Source organism: Pseudoliparis swirei, chromosome 13 (genome assembly GCF_029220125.1).
Source record: "Pseudoliparis swirei isolate HS2019 ecotype Mariana Trench chromosome 13, NWPU_hadal_v1, whole genome shotgun sequence".
NCBI lineage: Eukaryota > Metazoa > Chordata > Actinopteri > Perciformes > Liparidae > Pseudoliparis > Pseudoliparis swirei.
In genome coordinates, this window is record NC_079400.1 from 20,694,911 (window position 1) to 20,712,815 (window position 17,905).

Below are 17,905 nucleotides of genomic sequence, written 5' to 3' on the forward strand. Positions count from 1 at the left end.
AATCAGAGGAGTCACCCCCTGGTGGTCAGGAGAGAGAATGCAGCTTTAACACATAAAGCATTGACTTCTATACAACCAGAGGAGTCGCCCCCTGGTGGTCAGGAGAGAGAATGCAGCTTTAACACATGAAGCATAGACTTCTATACAACCAGAGGAGTCCCCTGGTGGTCAGGAGAGAGAATGCAGCTTTAACACATGAAGCATAGACTTCTATACAACCAGAGATTGAACATGTATATTTATTAAACATGTCCCTGGTTTGCAGGACAACATGTTAATAACGTTCTGTTGTGTTGCGTCATTGTGGGAGGAGCTTAGTTCCCAACATGTTGAACTCCACACCAGGTGGCTGATGTCCTGTTGCACATGTCTCCTCTCACAGCAGACCACCGCAAATACTATATATATATAGATATAGATATATATAAAGATATATAGATATATATCTATATATAGATATATAGATATATATCTATATATATAGATATATATATACACGTGTGTTTTGGTGTGCGTGTGTTTGTGGGGGGGAGGCAGACTGTGATTTGCTGGTGATGAAGGGAGGCAGGGAGTTAGGGAGGGAGGGAAGGAGTGAGGGAAGGAGTGAGGGAAGGAGGGAGGGAAGGAGGGAGGGAAGGTGGACGAAGCAGGAGAGGGAGAGCACCGTCACTACAGCTTCGTTTAGCAACCTGCGACTCAGGCAGCGAGCTCCCCTCCTCATCGTCCTCTCCTCTCCTCCTCCTCTCCTGTCCTCTCCTCCTCCTCCTCCTCCTCCTCATCATCGTCGTCCTCCGCAGCAGGAGGAAGAAGGAGGGAAGCGCTGTATTGGACGTGTGCAACAAATAGATAAACCGGGCATTAGCTCTCTCTCTCTCTCTCTCTCTCTCTCTCTCTCTCTCGCACACACGCGCACGCCCGTGCACACAAAGACGGAGAAGGCATGAGAGACATGGAGACCCCGCGCGTGATGCGGAGAGACTGAGAGGGAACAGGACTGAAGTGGATCACAGGAAGGGGGCGGGGCTCCACTCATGGACCGAGACATCGGGAACAAGGAGTGAGAGGATCTGACTCTCAGGCTGATGGGATCCATCTTACAGGCAGCACCGAATCTCTTTCATTGATTTATTTATTGGAGTGTTCTCTCGCTTTTTGGGGGGGGTCTTGTGACGAGATCGAGCTCTTTGGATCCTCTTCTCTGAAGTCCTTCACTCCGCACCTCCTACCTGTGTGCGTGTGTGTGTGTGTGTGGGGGGGGGGGGGGGGGGAACTCAAACATTTTACTTCTTGATTTTTCCGCATTTGTCGCGCATCTGTTTTCACGCCGGTTGTCCCTTCACACCTCCTGCCATCAGCGCGTGCGCGCGCGTGCTTGTGAGCGCAGTTTTTTCCCAGGAGGACTCGAACCCGCATTGTGTCGTCGCCGATAACAGAAGCCCGCGGACAGCTGGACAGGTGCCGCCCCTCTCGCTCCGGCCGCGCGCCGCTCCACGGAGCGCCCCGAGCGGCCGCAGCTCGGGGGAGAGCCGCTGAACGTCTCCCGGTTCCTCACATGGATAAGACATGGCGGCCTCATCCATCACGCAGCGGCATCAGGGCGCCCCGGTGCTGCCTGGTGGGCGTTGATCAAGACTCTCGGGGGGGTCGGGGGGGGGGGGTGACAGCATCTGACGGTGCTAATCACCAGTAACAGCTGAGCCTCCATCAGCTCCACTGGGCAGCCTCCAGATCACAGGAGCCGCTTCCTGTTCTTCTCCTCCTTCATCTCCTTGGATCAGCTTTTCTCCGCCAGGACTCGGTACAGACTCTCCGGACCCGGTTCTGGGTTCTGAATGCGCGGCGCGTCCGGAGCATGATCGGCGTGAACAGCCTGCACTCCGCGGGGCGCCTGCGCTCGCGCTCCCTGTGCACCGTGCGCTACGGGAGGGACTTCCGCATGATGGACCCGTTCCGATACCCCAGGACGCCGCGCTCGCGCTCCCTCAAACCCCTGGTGTTCCCAGACCTGATGGGGAAGGCTCAGGACGGGAAGAACCACCCTCAGGCCCGGAAGAGGAGGAAGGTACACAGAACCGATCGGTCCGTTAGTCCGGTTGACTTCCTCCAAGTCACCAACGTGCTGCTGGTCGGCATCCGTAGAATGCATCTGTCTCTTTTATCTCTTGAAACGTGTCATAACAAATTATATCTTAAATAACATCATTCATAATTGATCTGGAAGGGTTGTCATTGCATATCCCTTATCCCATATCCCTGGTTCCTTAGTACGTATCCCTTATTCCGTATCTCTTATTCCGTATTCTTTATTCTGTATCCTTTATTCCTTTTCCTATATTCCTTATCCTTTATCTCTTATTCCTTATTCTTTATTCCTTATCCTTTATTCCTTTCCTTTATTCATTTTCCTATATTCCTTATCCATTATCTCTTATTCCTTATCCCATATTCCTTATTCCTTATCCTTTATTCTTTATTCCTTATTCCTTATCCTTTATTCCTTATCCTTTATTCTTTATTCCTTATTCCTTATCCCTTATTCCTTATGCCTTATTCCTTATTCCTTATCCTTTATCTCTTATTCCTTATCCCTTATTCATTATCCTATCCCTTATCCCTTATTCCTTGTTCATTATCCTTTATCTCTTATCCTTTATCTCTTATTCCTAATCCCTTATTCTGTATCCCTTATCCCTTATTCCGTATACCTTATTCCTTATCCTTTATCTCGTATTCCTTATCCCTTATTCCGTATCCTTTATCTCTTATCCTTTATCTCTTATTCCGTATCCCTTATCCCTTATTCTGTATACGTTATTCCTTATCCTTTATCTCTTATTCCTTATCCGCTATCCCTTATTCCTAATCCCTTATTTTGTATCCCTTATTCTGTATAGTTTATTCCTTATCCTTTATCTCTTATTCCGTATCCCTTATCCCTTATTCCTACTCCCTTTTTCCTTATACCTTATACCATATTCCTTATTCCTTATCCTTTATCTCTTATTCCTAATCACTTATCCCTTTGTCCTAATCCCTTATCCCTTATTTATAATCCCTTCAACCCTTATTCCTTATCCCTTATCCCTAATCCCTTATTCCTTATCCCTTATTCCTTACTCCTACTCCTCACCATGGCACTGTGACACATTGTGAAGCTATTGTATTGATTTCCTGTCTGAGCGGTTTGTAAAGGTCCATCTGGAGCGCGGTGCGTTTGAGAGCAGCGTGGTGCGTTTGGGTGCAGCGTGGTGCGTTTGGGTGCAGCGTGGTGCGTTCGAGTGCAGCGTGTTGAGTGGAGCCACCGCTCAAGGCTAGCGGCTCTCAGGTGAAGGTGACGAGCGTCCGTCCTCGTCGGCCTGTTGAACCCTTCCTCGTCAGACTCGGTGGTCGTGAGGATTCCCTCTTCTCCTTGTTGACGTGTTCAATGAGAATTGGTCTTCCTGGATGAACTCCATTAGTCCCGTGTTGTTTGGTCAAATAAAGAAGACATAAATATACAGAACTGACGAGTGAAAGAAGATTAAACACGTCTCCAAGAAGCCGGTCGCTCGGCGGCCGGAGTTCGTATACGAACCTCCTGCTGCCGCGGCAGATAAACCCTCTACCGGTTTAGTTAGGGAACTAAAGTCATTGGTTAGGTTTAGGGAACTAAAGTTATTGGTTAGGTTTAGGGAACTAAAGTCATTGGTTAGGTTTAGGGAACTAAAGTCATTGGTTAGGTTTAGGGAACTAAAGTTATTGGTTAGGTTTAGGGAACTAAAGTCATTGGTTAGGTTTAGGGAACTAAAGTCATTGGTTAGGTTTAATCAACTACAATCATTGGTTAGGTTTAATCAACTAAAGTTATTGGTTAGGTTTAGGGAACTAAAGTCATTGGTTAGGTTTAGGGAATTAAAATCATTGGTTAGGTTTAGGGAACTAAAGCGTTATGTTATCAGAAGGTTACGGTATCAGAAGGTTACATATCAGAAGGTTACGGTATCAGACGGTTACGGTATCAGACGGTTACGTATCAGATGGCTACGTATCAGACGGTTACGTATCAGATGGTTACGGTATCAGACGGTTACGTATCAGATGGTTACGTATCAGATGGTTACGGTATCAGACGGTTACGGTATCAGACGGTTACGTATCAGATGGTTACGTATCAGATGGTTACGGTATCAGACGGTTACGGTATCAGACGGTTACGTATCAGATGGTTACGTATCAGACGGTTACGTATCAGAGGGTTACGTATCAGACGGTTACGTATCAGACGGTTACGTATCAGACGGTTACGTATCAGAGGGTTACGTATCAGACGGTTACGTATCAGACGGTTACGTATCAGATGGTTACGTATCAGACGGTTACGTATCAGACAGTTACGGTATCAGATGGTTACGTATCAGACGGCTACGTATCAGGCGATTCACGTATCAGACGGTTACGTATCAGACGGTTACGTATCAGACGGCTACGTATCAGACGGTTACGTATCAGATGGTTACGTATCAGACGGTTACGTATCAGACAGTTACGGTATCAGATGGTTACGTATCAGACGGCTACGTATCAGACGGTTACGTATCAGACGGTTACGTATCAGACGGTTACGTATCAGACGGCTACGTATCAGACGGTTACGTATCAGACGGCTACGTATCAGACGGTTACGTATCAGGCGGCTACGTATCAGGCGGTTACGTATCAGAGGGTTACGTATCAGACGGTTACGTATCAGACGGCTACGTATCAGACGGTTACGTATCAGACGGCTACGTATCAGACGGTTACGTATCAGACGGTTACGTATCAGACGGTTACGTATCAGACGGTTACGTATCAGACGGCTACGTATCAGACGGTTACGTATCAGACGGTTACGTATCAGACGGTTACGTATCAGACGGCTACGTATCAGACGGTTACGTATCAGACGGTTACGTATCAGACGGCTACGTATCAGACGGTTACGTATCAGGCGGTTACGTATCAGGCGGTTACGTATCAGGCGGCTACGTATCAGGCGGTTACGTATCAGACGGTTACGTATCAGACGGCTACGTATCAGACGGTTACGTATCAGACGGTTACGTATCAGACGGTTACGTATCAGACGGTTACGTATCAGACGGTTACGTATCAGACGGTTACGTATCAGACGGTTACGTATCAGACGGCTACGTATCAGACGGCTACGTATCAGACGGTTACGTATCAGACGGTTACGTATCAGACGGTTACGTATCAGACGGTTACGTATCAGACGGTTACGTATCAGACGGTTACGTATCAGACGGCTACGTATCAGACGGCTACGTATCAGACGGCTACGTATCAGAGGGTTACGTATCAGACGGTTACGTATCAGAAGGTTACGTATCAGACGGTTACGTATCAGACGGTTACGTATCAGACGGTTACGTATCAGAGGGTTACGTATCAGACGGTTACGTATCAGACGGTTACGTATCAGACGAGCCACACCTCTCCGAATAAACACCGCTGCTGTGGCACGTCAGTACACTTTGCACAGCTTACAAATGCCCTGTTAATATTTGATGATATTTGTTTGTCTTCCACGTTGAAATCGTCCGACTCCGAGAAGCTCGGCTGAGTTTTCTCTGGCGTGTGTGATAATTAAAATGTGCGAGGCTCATTTAGTTGAAACGGCAACTTATTGACAGTCGGCCGAAGGTAACCAGGACGACGCCTGCCGTGGTCGTTAATATTCATGGGAGTATTTCTGATTATGCCGCGCCGACTCCAACCTCGTTACGAATCCGACTTCACACGACTAAAAGTCGCCGCGCTCCAGAATCATATTCATAACGGTCTGGAAGTCCAGAACCACGAGATCTTGAGTGGAGGCTGTTAGCCCTTCCATCAAAGACACGTAATGGGAAGTGATCGATTGAAGCTGAGAGCGCGGTTTCTTCCCCCCCTTGTGGTAATTACGCTCGTGGTTGGAGGGAAGGAATGTCGGCGGTGAACGAGGTGGTGATGAAGGGCCTTGAAGTGTCCTCTTCATCACCTCTTGATCACCTCTGCTGTCTGTCAGCGGCCTCGTGCCGTCTGGAGCCGGGCCGAGTCTTCATGGTGGTTTTATGCTTTAGTTTCTGAAGCCTTGCAGCTTCCTCGTTTCACTTTATCATGCTCCTCTTTGTTCTTGTTCTGGTGTTGATGCGTTTTGATGATAATGAAAGAAAGAGAGGGGATTTTTGGGTGGGAAAAGGCAGGAGAATGCTGGAAAAGGAGACCAATCACAAACAAGTTGGAATGCATCCAGAAAATCACGATAACCTAAATAAAGTTTGTAGAAATTAGACTATTGTGCAGAAACGTGCTGTTGATACTGAGGAATACAGGATGTCTGAATCAGACGAGTGCTGCAAACCATTGTTTTATAGCTATATGGATTATTATATGACTTTTACTAAGGTATTTAATTTGATGAATCTGACAAAAACTGACTCTGATTTCATCTGTAAATGGTTTCAAAAATGTTTTTACAGGAAATGTATACAGTATTTCAATGTTATGTGACTTTATACTTATATACCACACACTTATTTGACTGCTGTATTTACTTTACAGATTTAACATGCTACTAACAAAATACAAAGATTAATCGTTTATATGGATCAAAAATAATCTCTGAACAAATGCTGTTGAAATAATATGCTCAGTAATGAAGTAAATTGGATTAAGGCTTACTTTATCAGTCTTTTCAGAGAAAATTTACTTTTTGATGGCCTGTCATTCATCTGCAGGCCTGTAAAACAGATTTTAACAGCACAATACTGTTTTATACTTTACATCCAGTAAACTATACTTTACATACAGTAAGCTATACTTTACATCCAGTAAACTATACTTTACATCCAGTAAACTATACTTTACATACAGTAAGCTATACTTTACATACAGTAAGCTATACTTTACATCCAGTAAACTATACTTTACATTCAGTAAACTATACTTTACATCCAGTAAACTATACTTTACATAGAGTAAGCTATACTTTACATACAGTAAACTATACTTTACATACAGTAAACTATACTTTACATCCAGTAAACTATACTTTACATAGAGTAAACTATATGTTACAGTAAACTATACTTTACATACAGTAAACTATACTTTACATCCAGTAAACTATACTTTACATACAGTAAGCTATACTTTACATACAGTAAACTATACTTTACATAGAGTAAACTATACTTTACAAACAGTAAGCTATACTTTACATAGAGTAAACTATACGTTACAGTAAGCTATACTTTATATACATTAAACTCTACTTTACTTACAGTAAGCTATACTTTATATACAGTAAGTTATACTTTACATACAGTAAACTATACTTTATATACAGTACGTTATACTTTATATACAGTATGTTATACTTTACATACAGTACTTTATACTTTATATACAGTATGTTATACTTTATATACAGTATGTTATACTTTATATAGCGCTACGCCTCTCAGCCTGTTTTTTCTTGTCTGGTTTTAGTTTGTAATCGATTTTAAAATCTTTTTCTTATCGTCTTCGTGTTCTTGAGCTGTATCTTAATTTTGCTTCACGCTGGTCGATGCGTTTACGTTGAGGTCTAAATTATTTATCGGCCCTTCCATCGACGGGCGGATAATGGCTTCTCGCTCCAGACGTTGTGTCGGCCGACTGATCGGGTGATTGATGGGTTGTTCTGGCAAAAAGAAAACGAGTTTATCTCCGGCAAAGGGCGGCGTGATGATATTTCTCCTGGTACGCTTTATTGAATGGAGCACTCACGGAGGACCACCACCTGATGGCTGATGGCTGAACATGTGACGCTCTTGTGTTCCTCTGCAGGCGCTCTACAACTCAATCAAGAACCAGAAGCTGCATTGGACACTGTAAGTCATTTCACATTTATATTATTCACCTAAAACTGCATTTATTTGTATTTTTCTCCTCTGATTTTGTCCTTTTCCTTGGGAATTATTTACACATTTGAGGAAACAAGGTCGCACACCTCAGAGAACCACCATGAAACCTCCACAGTTGATTTATTACATGAAGAAATTTTATTATTTCACAAGTTTTCCTAAATGCTATCTTTACATTTTGCACATGATGCATTTTACATATAGTTTAGCATCCATAAATAACCCTTAAAAATATGTTTTTCTCAAATGTGTATAAATGAGTCTCTGATGCTGTGTGAACAAACCCTCTGCATCACGCTTCATAATATATAGTTTGTATTAATAAATGTGTATAAATGAGGCTCAAGGGTCATCACATGACCTCATACATATCACCATGAAACCTCCACTGTTGATTAAGATAATGATCTTTTGTCACATGTTTTCTGAAATGTCATGTTTGAATATGCAGATGAGGGATTATATAATGGACACAAACAGACAAAGAAGTAAAATAAACATATTATATTTTTTGCTCACCACTTGTCAAAAATAAAACTCTCAAAATTAACTAGCGCATGAAGAAACACAATATTTGAGCCTGTTTGTGTCCTTAAAACGTCAAATATTTTATTTTCTCCTCTGTGACTTAACCTAAAGCCTTGCGCACACACACACACACACACACACACGTTGTCCTGAAGGGCAGGACACAGTAAGGGGTATTGATCACCCCGTCCGCGGCCTCGTGAGAGCCGTCTGGCATGTGAAGACGACATCGCCGTGTCGAGGGTTTCTATTCTGGACCGCGGCTTCCCGATCCCCTCAAAGACGGCAATTAAGTCGCCGTGGCTTTCCGAGCTTTGTTGCCATGGCGACGGCACCATGGATACGGCCGCCGCATCGCTCTTCCCCTCCCTGCGTCCTCTCGGCACACAGAAACAGACGGGTGTGCACAGGAAGTGCATCTGAGCATGTGACCACCGGGGGGGGGGAGGATCCAGTTCAAACATCTACGCTCACATGGAGACTGAACACGGACGAGATGTCGGTTCTCCCCCGTTCTCCTCACATTCTCTTCACGTTCTCCTCACGTTCTCCTCATGTTCTCCTCACGTTCTCTTCACGTTCTCCTCATGTTCTCTTCACGTTCTCTTCACGTTCTCCTCATGTTCCCTTCACGTTCTCTTCACGTTCTCCTCATGTTCTCTTCACGTTCTCTTCACGTTCTCCTCACGTTCTCCTCACGTTCTCTTCACGTTCTCCTCATGTTCTCCTCACGTTCTCTTCACGTTCTCTTCACGTTCTCCTCACGTTCTCCTCATGTTCTCTTCACGTTCTCTTCACGTTCTCCTCATGTTCCCTTCACGTTCTCTTCACGTTCTCCTCATGTTCTCTTCACGTTCTCCTCATGTTCTCTTCACGTTCTCTTCACGTTCTCCTCATGTTCCCTTCACGTTCTCTTCACGTTCTCCTCATGTTCTCTTCACGTTCTCTTCATGTTCTCCTCATGTTCCCTTCACATTCTCTTCACGTTCTCTTCACGTTCTCCTCACGTTCTCTCCCCGTTCTCTTCACGTTCTCTTCACGTTCTCCTCATGTTCTCCTCACGTTCTCTTCACGTTCTCTTCACGTTCTCTTCACATTCTCCTCACATTCTCTTCACGTTCTCCTCACGTTCTCCTCATGTTCCCTTCACGTTCTCTTCACGTTCTCTTCACGTTCTCCTCACGTTCTCTCCCCGTTCTCTTCACGTTCTCTTCACGTTCTCCTCACGTTCTCCTCACGTTCTCTTCACGTTCTCTTCACATTCTCTTCACGTTCTCCTCACGTTCTCCTCATGTTCCCTTCACGTTCTCCTCATGTTCCCTTCACGTTCTCTTCATGTTCTCCTCATGTTCTCTCCCCGTTCTCTTCACGTTCTCCTCATGTTCTCCTCACATTCTCTTCACGTTCTCTTCACGTTCTCCTCACATTCTCTTCACGTTCTCCTCACATTCTCTTCACATTCTCCTCACGTTCTCCTCATGTTCTCTTCACGTTCTCCTCACGTTCTCTTCACATTCTCCTCACGTTCTCCTCATGTTCTCTTCACGTTCTCCTCACGTTCTCCTCACATTCTCTTCACGTTCTCTTCACGTTCTCCTCATGTTCTCTTCACGTTCTCCTCATGTTCCCTTCACAGTCTCCTCACATTCTCTTCACGTTCTCTTCACGTTCTCCTCACGTTCTCCACACATTCTCTTCACGTTCTCTTCACGTTCTCCTCACGTTTCCCCCTGTTCTTCTCCAGTTCTCCTAGCATTGTCCTCCAATTCTCTCCCCATTCTCCTCTCATTCTGCGGACCTCCTCCTTAGCTGATGCATATTTCATCACTCAGAGGACATTTTTGTTCGTAGCGTTACAACGTAGCGTTACAACGTAGCGTTACAACGTAGCGTAACAATGTAGCGTAACAACGTAGCGTAACAACGTAGCGTTACAACGTAGCGTAACAACGTAGCGTTACAACGTAGCGTTACAACGTAGCGTTACAACGTAGCGTTACAACGTAGCGTAACAACGTAGCGTTACAATGTAGCATAACAACGTAGCGTAACAACGTAGCGTAACAACGTAGCGTAACAACGTAGCATAACAACGTAGCGTTACAACGTAGCGTAACAACGTAGCGTAACAACGTAGCATAACAACGTTGCGTTACAATGTAGCGTAACAACGTAGCGTAACAACGTAGCGTTACAACGTAGCGTTACAACGTAGCGTAACAACGTAGCGTAACAACGTAGCGTTACAACGTAGCGTAACAACGTAGCGTAACAACGTAGCGTAACAACGTAGCGTAACAACGTAGCATAACAACGTAGCGTGTGACCACGCAGTATTTGAACACAATGCAAAGCGCTGTGATGATGTTGTTTCACACCCACAGAGAAGAAGACTCGGCCACTCTGGCTGCAGTCAGATGCACCCGCATGTTATCCACTCACACACACACACACACACTCACACACACACATGCTGCCTCATTCAGCAGCGGGTGGAGAGCGGAGGGAGAGGTGGGGGGCGAAAAAGAGACGCAACAAGTCAGAGATCTGTGGATAGGAACTGAACGCCTGAAGTATGAAGTGATGAGTATGAAGTGATGAGTGTGAAGTGATGAATGTGAAGTGATGAATGTGAAGTGATGAATATGAAGTGATGAGTATGAAGTGATGAATGTGAAGTGATGAGTATGAAGTGATGAGTATGAAGTGATGAGTGTGAAGTGATGAATGTGAAGTGATGAATGTGAAGTGATGAATATGAAGTGATGAATGTGAAGTGATGAGTATGAAGTGATGAATATGAAGTGATGAGTATGAAGTGATGAGTGTGAAGTGATGAATGTGAAGTGATGAATATGAAGTGATGAATGTGAAGTGATGAGTATGAAGTGATGAATATGAAGTGATGAGTATGAAGTGATTAATGTGAAGTGATGAATATGAAGTGATGAATATGAAGTGATGAATGTGAAGTGATGAGTATGAAGTGATGAATGTGAAGTGATGAGTATGAAGTGATGAATGTGAAGTGATGAGTATGAAGTGATGAGTATGAAGTGATGAATGTGAAGTGATGAATATGAAGTAATGAATATGAAGTGATGAATGTGAAGTGATGAGTATGAAGTGATGAGTATGAAGTGATGAATGTGAAGTGATGAGTATGAAGTGATGAATGTGAAGTGATGAATGTGAAGTGATGAGTGTGAAGTGATGAATGTGAAGTGATGAGTATGAAGTGATGAATATGAAGTGATGAATGTCAAGTATGAAGTGATGAATGTGAAGTGATGAATGTGAAGTGATGAATATGAAGTGATGAATGTGAAGTGATGAGTATGAAGTGATGAATATGAAGTGATGAGTATGAAGTGATGAATATGAAGTGATGAATGTGAAGTGATGAGTGTGAAGTGATGAATGTGAAGTGATGAGTATGAAGTGATGAATATGAAGTGATGAGTATGAAGTGATGAATGGTGAAGTGATGAGTATGAAGTGATGAATATGAAGTGATGAATGTGAAGTGATGAGTATGAAGTGATGAGTATGAAGTGATGAATATGAAGTGATGAATGTGAAGTGATGAATGTGAAGTGATGAGTATGAAGTGATGAATGTGAAGTGATGAGTATGAAGTGATGAATGTGAAGTGATGAATGTGAAGTGATGAATGTGAAGTGATGAGTATGAAGTGATGAATGTGAAGTGATGAGTATGAAGTGATGAATGTGAAGTGATGAATGTGAAGTGATGAATGTGAAGTGATGAGTATGAAGTGATGAATATGAAGTAGGGCTGTCAATCGATAAAAAAAATTAACTAATTAATTGCACATTTTGAAATTCATTAATCGCAATTAATCGCAATTAAAAGTTAAAAGTTAAAAGTTCATCTTCTCCCCCACTCTCCTCCCCTCCGCTCTTTTAATTTGATTTCTCTTCATTTACTTTCCACTTCTACCTTTCCTCTGCTCTTCTCTCCCTTTCCTTCTTCTTTTTCTTTCATCTCATTTCCTTTCCTTTATTTAGTCGTCTTCTCCTGTTCCCTTTTCCTTATTTCCTTTCCTTTCTCCTCCATCTCTTTCATTTATTCATCTTTCATCTCTTTTATTAACCTTTCCATTCTTAACTTGTACTGTTCTCCTTTATGTTTCCTTTCTTCCCTTTTCTCTCTCGTTCTTTCGTCTTCTCCTTTTTTCCTTTCCTATCTTTTTCTTTTCTTAACCTTTAATTTCCTCTTGTTTCCTTTCCTTTGTTCACTGCTGGCTCATTTGATTGTGGATAATGTTCTGCCATCAGAGAAGGATCAGCTCTGTCTCTACCTCCTCTCCTCCACCTCCCCTCTCTCTTTTTTTCTCTCTCTCTCTCGCTCTCTCGCTCTCCTCTCCACTTGTCTCTGTATAGATGGATTCAGCAGTTACCAGGCAACAGGCTAGATGCTCATTGGCTCTGTCTCTGTCTCTGCCTCCCCCGAGCCCCTCTTCTCTCTCTCGCTCTCTTTCTCTCTTCTTCCCCCTCCTCTCTCCCTCACTTTCTCTCCCTCTCTCCCCCCGACCCTCTCTCTCTCCCTCCCCCTCTCTCGGGGGTCTTTGAGGGTCTCGGGGGTCTCTGGGGGTCCCGGCATCCGGCCTTTCTTTATATTTTGGGGTTGACTTTTGCCGCCTGGTAACAAGCTGAGTTGCCACGTTGTTGTTGTTGTTGTTGTTGTTGTTGCCCGGAGCATCCATCGTCTCCGACTCTTACAAATCCTTCTAGAGTCACTTTGTGAGCAGGATGAACTCTGTCAGTGTAAAACTGTGATTCTTATTAATAACCTGTAATTCAAAAAGAAAACAACAAATAATAAACAATATAGTAAAAAAAAAAATTTTTTTAAACAATACAGTAAAACAACAAATAATAAACAATATAGTAAATAAAAAAACAAACAAAAAACAATACAGTAAAACAACAAATAATAAACAATATAGTAAAAAACAACAAATAATAAACAATACAGTAAAACAACAAATAATGAACACTATAGTAAAAAACAACAAATAATAAACAATACAGTAAAACAACAAATAATAAACAATACAGTAAAATAACAAATAATACCCAATACAGTACAAATGTGTAAAAGTTTGAATATTAATGTATATAAAAAACTGGAAGACTCTCTTCCTCCTTGTGGGAGGCTTCAGGGGGAAGAGGAGCAGATACTTCACACACACTCTCACACACAGCTTGACATGACTCACGTGTTCTCCATCGGTGTGAAACCTTCTCGTCCTGAAGGCCGATGACGTGTTAACAGACACATACGTGTTGATCACCACGGCATCTGTGTGTGTGTGTGTGTGTGTGTGTGTTATTTATCGTCTGGGTCTCCATAGCGACGAGGAGGAGCTGCGGAAGTCATTCTCGGAGCTGGGGGACAGCCTGTGTGACTCCAGCGCCTCCCGGGCGCTGAAGGGCGGCGGCGGCGGCGGTGGGAAGCCGCTGGCGGACAAGATGCAGCCGACCGGGTCGCTGCTCTACAAGAACGGGTTCCTGGTCCGGAAGGTCCATGCAGACCCGGACGGCAAGAGAAGTACGGAGACCCAGACTTGTTTAAATATATATATATATATTTATGTATATATATATATCAGACATATATATTTATAAATGTATATTTTTATATACATATATATATTTATTTATATATATATATCTCTTTATAAAAATATATTTATATTTATATATATATAAATAAACATATTTATAGATACTGTATATATTTGTATAATATAGATATATATTTATATCTTCATCTATATACAGTATATATATATATTTGTATTAATATGTTTTCAAATGCATTGCTGTAAACAACAACCGCTCCTCCAGATTCCTGATGAGTCATGAGTATTTCTACTTCCTGTGTGTTTCTGACTTAATGATGATAATCTTATCTATATTATGCTATATATTATTTATATATAGCACCTTTAAAAAAAGGCAAATATGAATCAATAGAGCACCAAGGAAGGCCGTTCCCTTGCATAAGAAATGATGTAAACAATGAGGCCACCTGTTGATGTTGTTCAACCCGTTTCTCCTCCTCAGCTCCACGAGGGAAGAGAGGCTGGAAGACGTTCTACGTCATCCTCAAAGGGCTCATCCTCTACCTGCAGAAGGTGCGTCGCTTGTGTCCTCTTCGCCTCTTCCCCGAGTGTTCATCTGTCACAGGAAGTCACACGTCTCATAAATGACGTAACTTCCTGTGGAGCCCTCGCGGCGCCGTCGTTTTCTTCGTGCGGGTTTGAAGTCAAATTACTCGATGACTTAATTTCATACGACAATTCTCCTCACTTGAATCCTCATCCTGCCAGGAGTGTTCGTCGTTTTGTCCTGATGAAGGTCGTTTGACCGCCTGAGGACTTACAGATAGAAACACGTCCCTGAAAGTCTGGAGAGACTTATTGTAGTTTCTTAAATGTGAGGAACCGACCCCGGACCGGTGGATCGATGTTCTCCGGTCCAGGTTCTGCATCAGAGACCGGTTCCGACGCAGTTCTTTCCTCCAATAGAAACAAGTTGTTCCTCATCTCATAACCTCCACACCTTGAATGCTGCGTCTCTCGGCCTGCAGGGCGAGTACCGGGCGGACAAGCAGCTGTCGGAGGAGGACCTGAAGAACGCCGTGTCCGTGCACCACTCTCTGGCCATGAAGGCCTCGGACTACAGCAAGAGGCCCCACGTCTTCTACCTGCGCACCGCCGACTGGAGGGTGTACCTGTTCCAGGCGCCGTGAGTAGCGTTACAGAACATCCGGAACGAGAAGAGGGGATCTCCGCGGAACAGATCCCGTCATTTGTAGTTTTAATGATGTTTTAGAAGAGTTCCGTGTAAACGGCTCATTATTCATCCCTTATAGCTATTTTATATTCATGTGACAACATCTAGATTGTTTCTAGTTCATCACTAACACTACCTTTGACTAGATTACACCTGAACGCATCACGAGAACGTTATCATTTACCTTGAGCCAGTACTCGTTTTCACTGAGCAGAGCCTGAACGCATCGCCATGTAACTGAAGTGAAACTCCGCTGGTTCTCCGTTAGCGGTGCTGCTAACATTACTAGCTAACATTTCTAGCTTATGTCAATAGCTGATGTTACTTGCTAATGTTACTAGCTAACGTCACTAGCTAATATCACTAGCTGATTTAACTTGCTAATGTCACTAGCTAACATCACTAGCTAATTTTACTAGCTAACGTCACTTGCTAATATCACTAGCTGATGTCACTAGCTAATGTCACGAGCTAACATCACTAGCTAACGTCACCAGCTAACATCACTAGCTAACGTCACTAGCTAATGTCACTAGCTAACATCACTAGCTAACGTCACTAGCTAACATCACTAGGTAATGTCACTAGCTGACGTTACAAGGGGCTACTATAGGGCTGTGTCTACTACCGGACCCTTGAGCACTTGGAGCTTGTCTTTCAGGCTTAGGGCGCAAAACCAGCAGAATTCAGTGCACTGAAAGGACCCGCATGGCGCCCTGCAAACGGGCAAAACATGCAGTGTAAACGATGGACACTACTCGCCCTAACGGGCGCCATCTTGGCTACGTAGCGGAAGAGGAGGAGCCCTTTCGCCAGCTTTTCATTTTATTTCTAAAACAATGGCGGACGAGATGGCTACGGTAGCACAAGCGGGAGACCACGATTGTGGAGGTATCGCAGTTTCCACATGGGGTGGAGAAAGGTAAACAAGGGACACAAAGAGGGCAAGAAGTGCTTCATTTTGTCAGTTTAAGTTTCGCGGGTATCACAAGCAGATTTGCGTATGTCACTCCAGGCTTAATTCCGCGGGTGCCGTGAACAGATTTGCGTCCGTCACTTCCGCCAAGTGGTGAACGTAAGTGTTCCATTTGATACAGCACTTATCAGACGGAGTGCACGGCAGATGTCAGTGCTCTGTATTGCAGTGTTCTTCGTAAAGTGTCCGGTGGTAGACACAGCCTAGGTCAGTGGGTAGCAGGTCCGTCTTTCCATCAGGGGGTTGGAGGTTCAATCCCCGCCCTAGTCGATGTGTCCTTGAGCAAGACACTTAACCCTGAGTTGCTCCCTGTAGCTGTGTCTAAGGTATATGATTGTATGATGTAATACTAGCTGTGTCTAAGGTATATGATTGTATGATGTAATACTAGCTGTGTCTAAGGTATATGATTGTATGATGTAATACTAGCTGTGTCTAAGGTATATGATTGTATGATGTAATACTAGCTGTGTCTAAGGTATATGATTGTAACAGGATTGTAAGTCGCTTTGGATAAAAGCGTCAGCTAAATGACGTGTGATGTAATACTAGCTAACATCAGTAGTTCTCCTGTTGGTCTAAACACTGATTGGTTGGAGACCAGAACGACATCCACGAGGTCCTGATCACACGTTCCACTGGATACTGGAGAAAACCATCGATGGTACGACTGAGACAAAGAGACAAACATCGTGGAGACAGAAACGATGCAGGAAAAGTGAAAGAAACAGAATTTAAAGCCTCCGACAAAAGAACGTTAAGATGTCACTTAAATTATTACTTAAATGTGTGTAAGCACACTTTTAGACAATAATGTTTTCCAGCTTTGTGCCAGCTGTTTGTTGAAGGTCACTGTGACAATATGCTGCAGCTAACTGCTAACCGCTAACTGCTAACCAAAGTAATGTTCTGTTGGCGAGAAAATAAACTTTCTCAGATAAACAGATGGTAGTTGAACGTTTGAAACACAAACTGTGACCCCGTTGCAGCTTCGGTGCAGCGGGACTCACCGCGTCCTCACGCCGTGTTCGTTCCCACGCGGGCGTAGCGCCGAGCCGCGCGTCCTCCTGACCACGCACCGCCGGCTGACTAATCCCAGCTGGGCGCTCGGCAACACGCGGCGCCAGCTGCCGTCATGGGCCGGACACACGCAGAGAGCACACGGATCAATGGAACATGCCCACGCTGAGCAGGATGCGCATGTGTGGATATATACATATGTAAAGATATGTATATATACAAGGTGGTGTGTGTGAGTGCGTCGGAGGAAAGGTGGAGGTGAGCGTGTGTTCAGGATCCAGCAAGTGGCACATGAGCGGCCACATGTTTCAGCCCCGAGGAGGACGGCCCTGTGCTCCAGTTGCAGCTTTGTCCCAGATACTGTCCCCCTCCCTCTCTCCCTCTCTCCTCTTTGTCTCTCCCTCTCTCTCTCCCTCTCTCCCTCTCTCTCTCTCTCCCCCTCCCTCTCTCCCTCCCTCCCTCTCTCCTCTTTGTCTCTCCATCTCTCTCTCGCCGGCCGTCCGTGGGGATTTAAGCGAGGCGGTCGCATTCAGTGTGATATTTCTCACGGGCCCCTGATGGCTCTGTTGGTGTAGAACTTTCCAGCATTAATTGGCTGCAAAATCATTTCTTATTTTTCTGTC

General features: G+C 44.1%; 1 protein-coding gene across 1 annotated transcript in view; it reads left to right on the forward strand.

The window, feature by feature from the left end:
• The window catches only part of LOC130204062 (PH and SEC7 domain-containing protein 1-like), a 54,688-nt gene that overhangs the window by 33,694 nt on the left and 3,089 nt on the right, over window positions 1–17,905 (forward strand). The window contains exons 8-11 of the mRNA XM_056430562.1: window positions 7,855–7,898; window positions 13,840–14,036; window positions 14,555–14,625; window positions 15,081–15,238. Coding sequence (XP_056286537.1) covers window positions 7,855–7,898; window positions 13,840–14,036; window positions 14,555–14,625; window positions 15,081–15,238 — 470 coding nt within the window. The remainder of the gene's footprint in view (window positions 1–7,854; window positions 7,899–13,839; window positions 14,037–14,554; window positions 14,626–15,080; window positions 15,239–17,905) is intronic.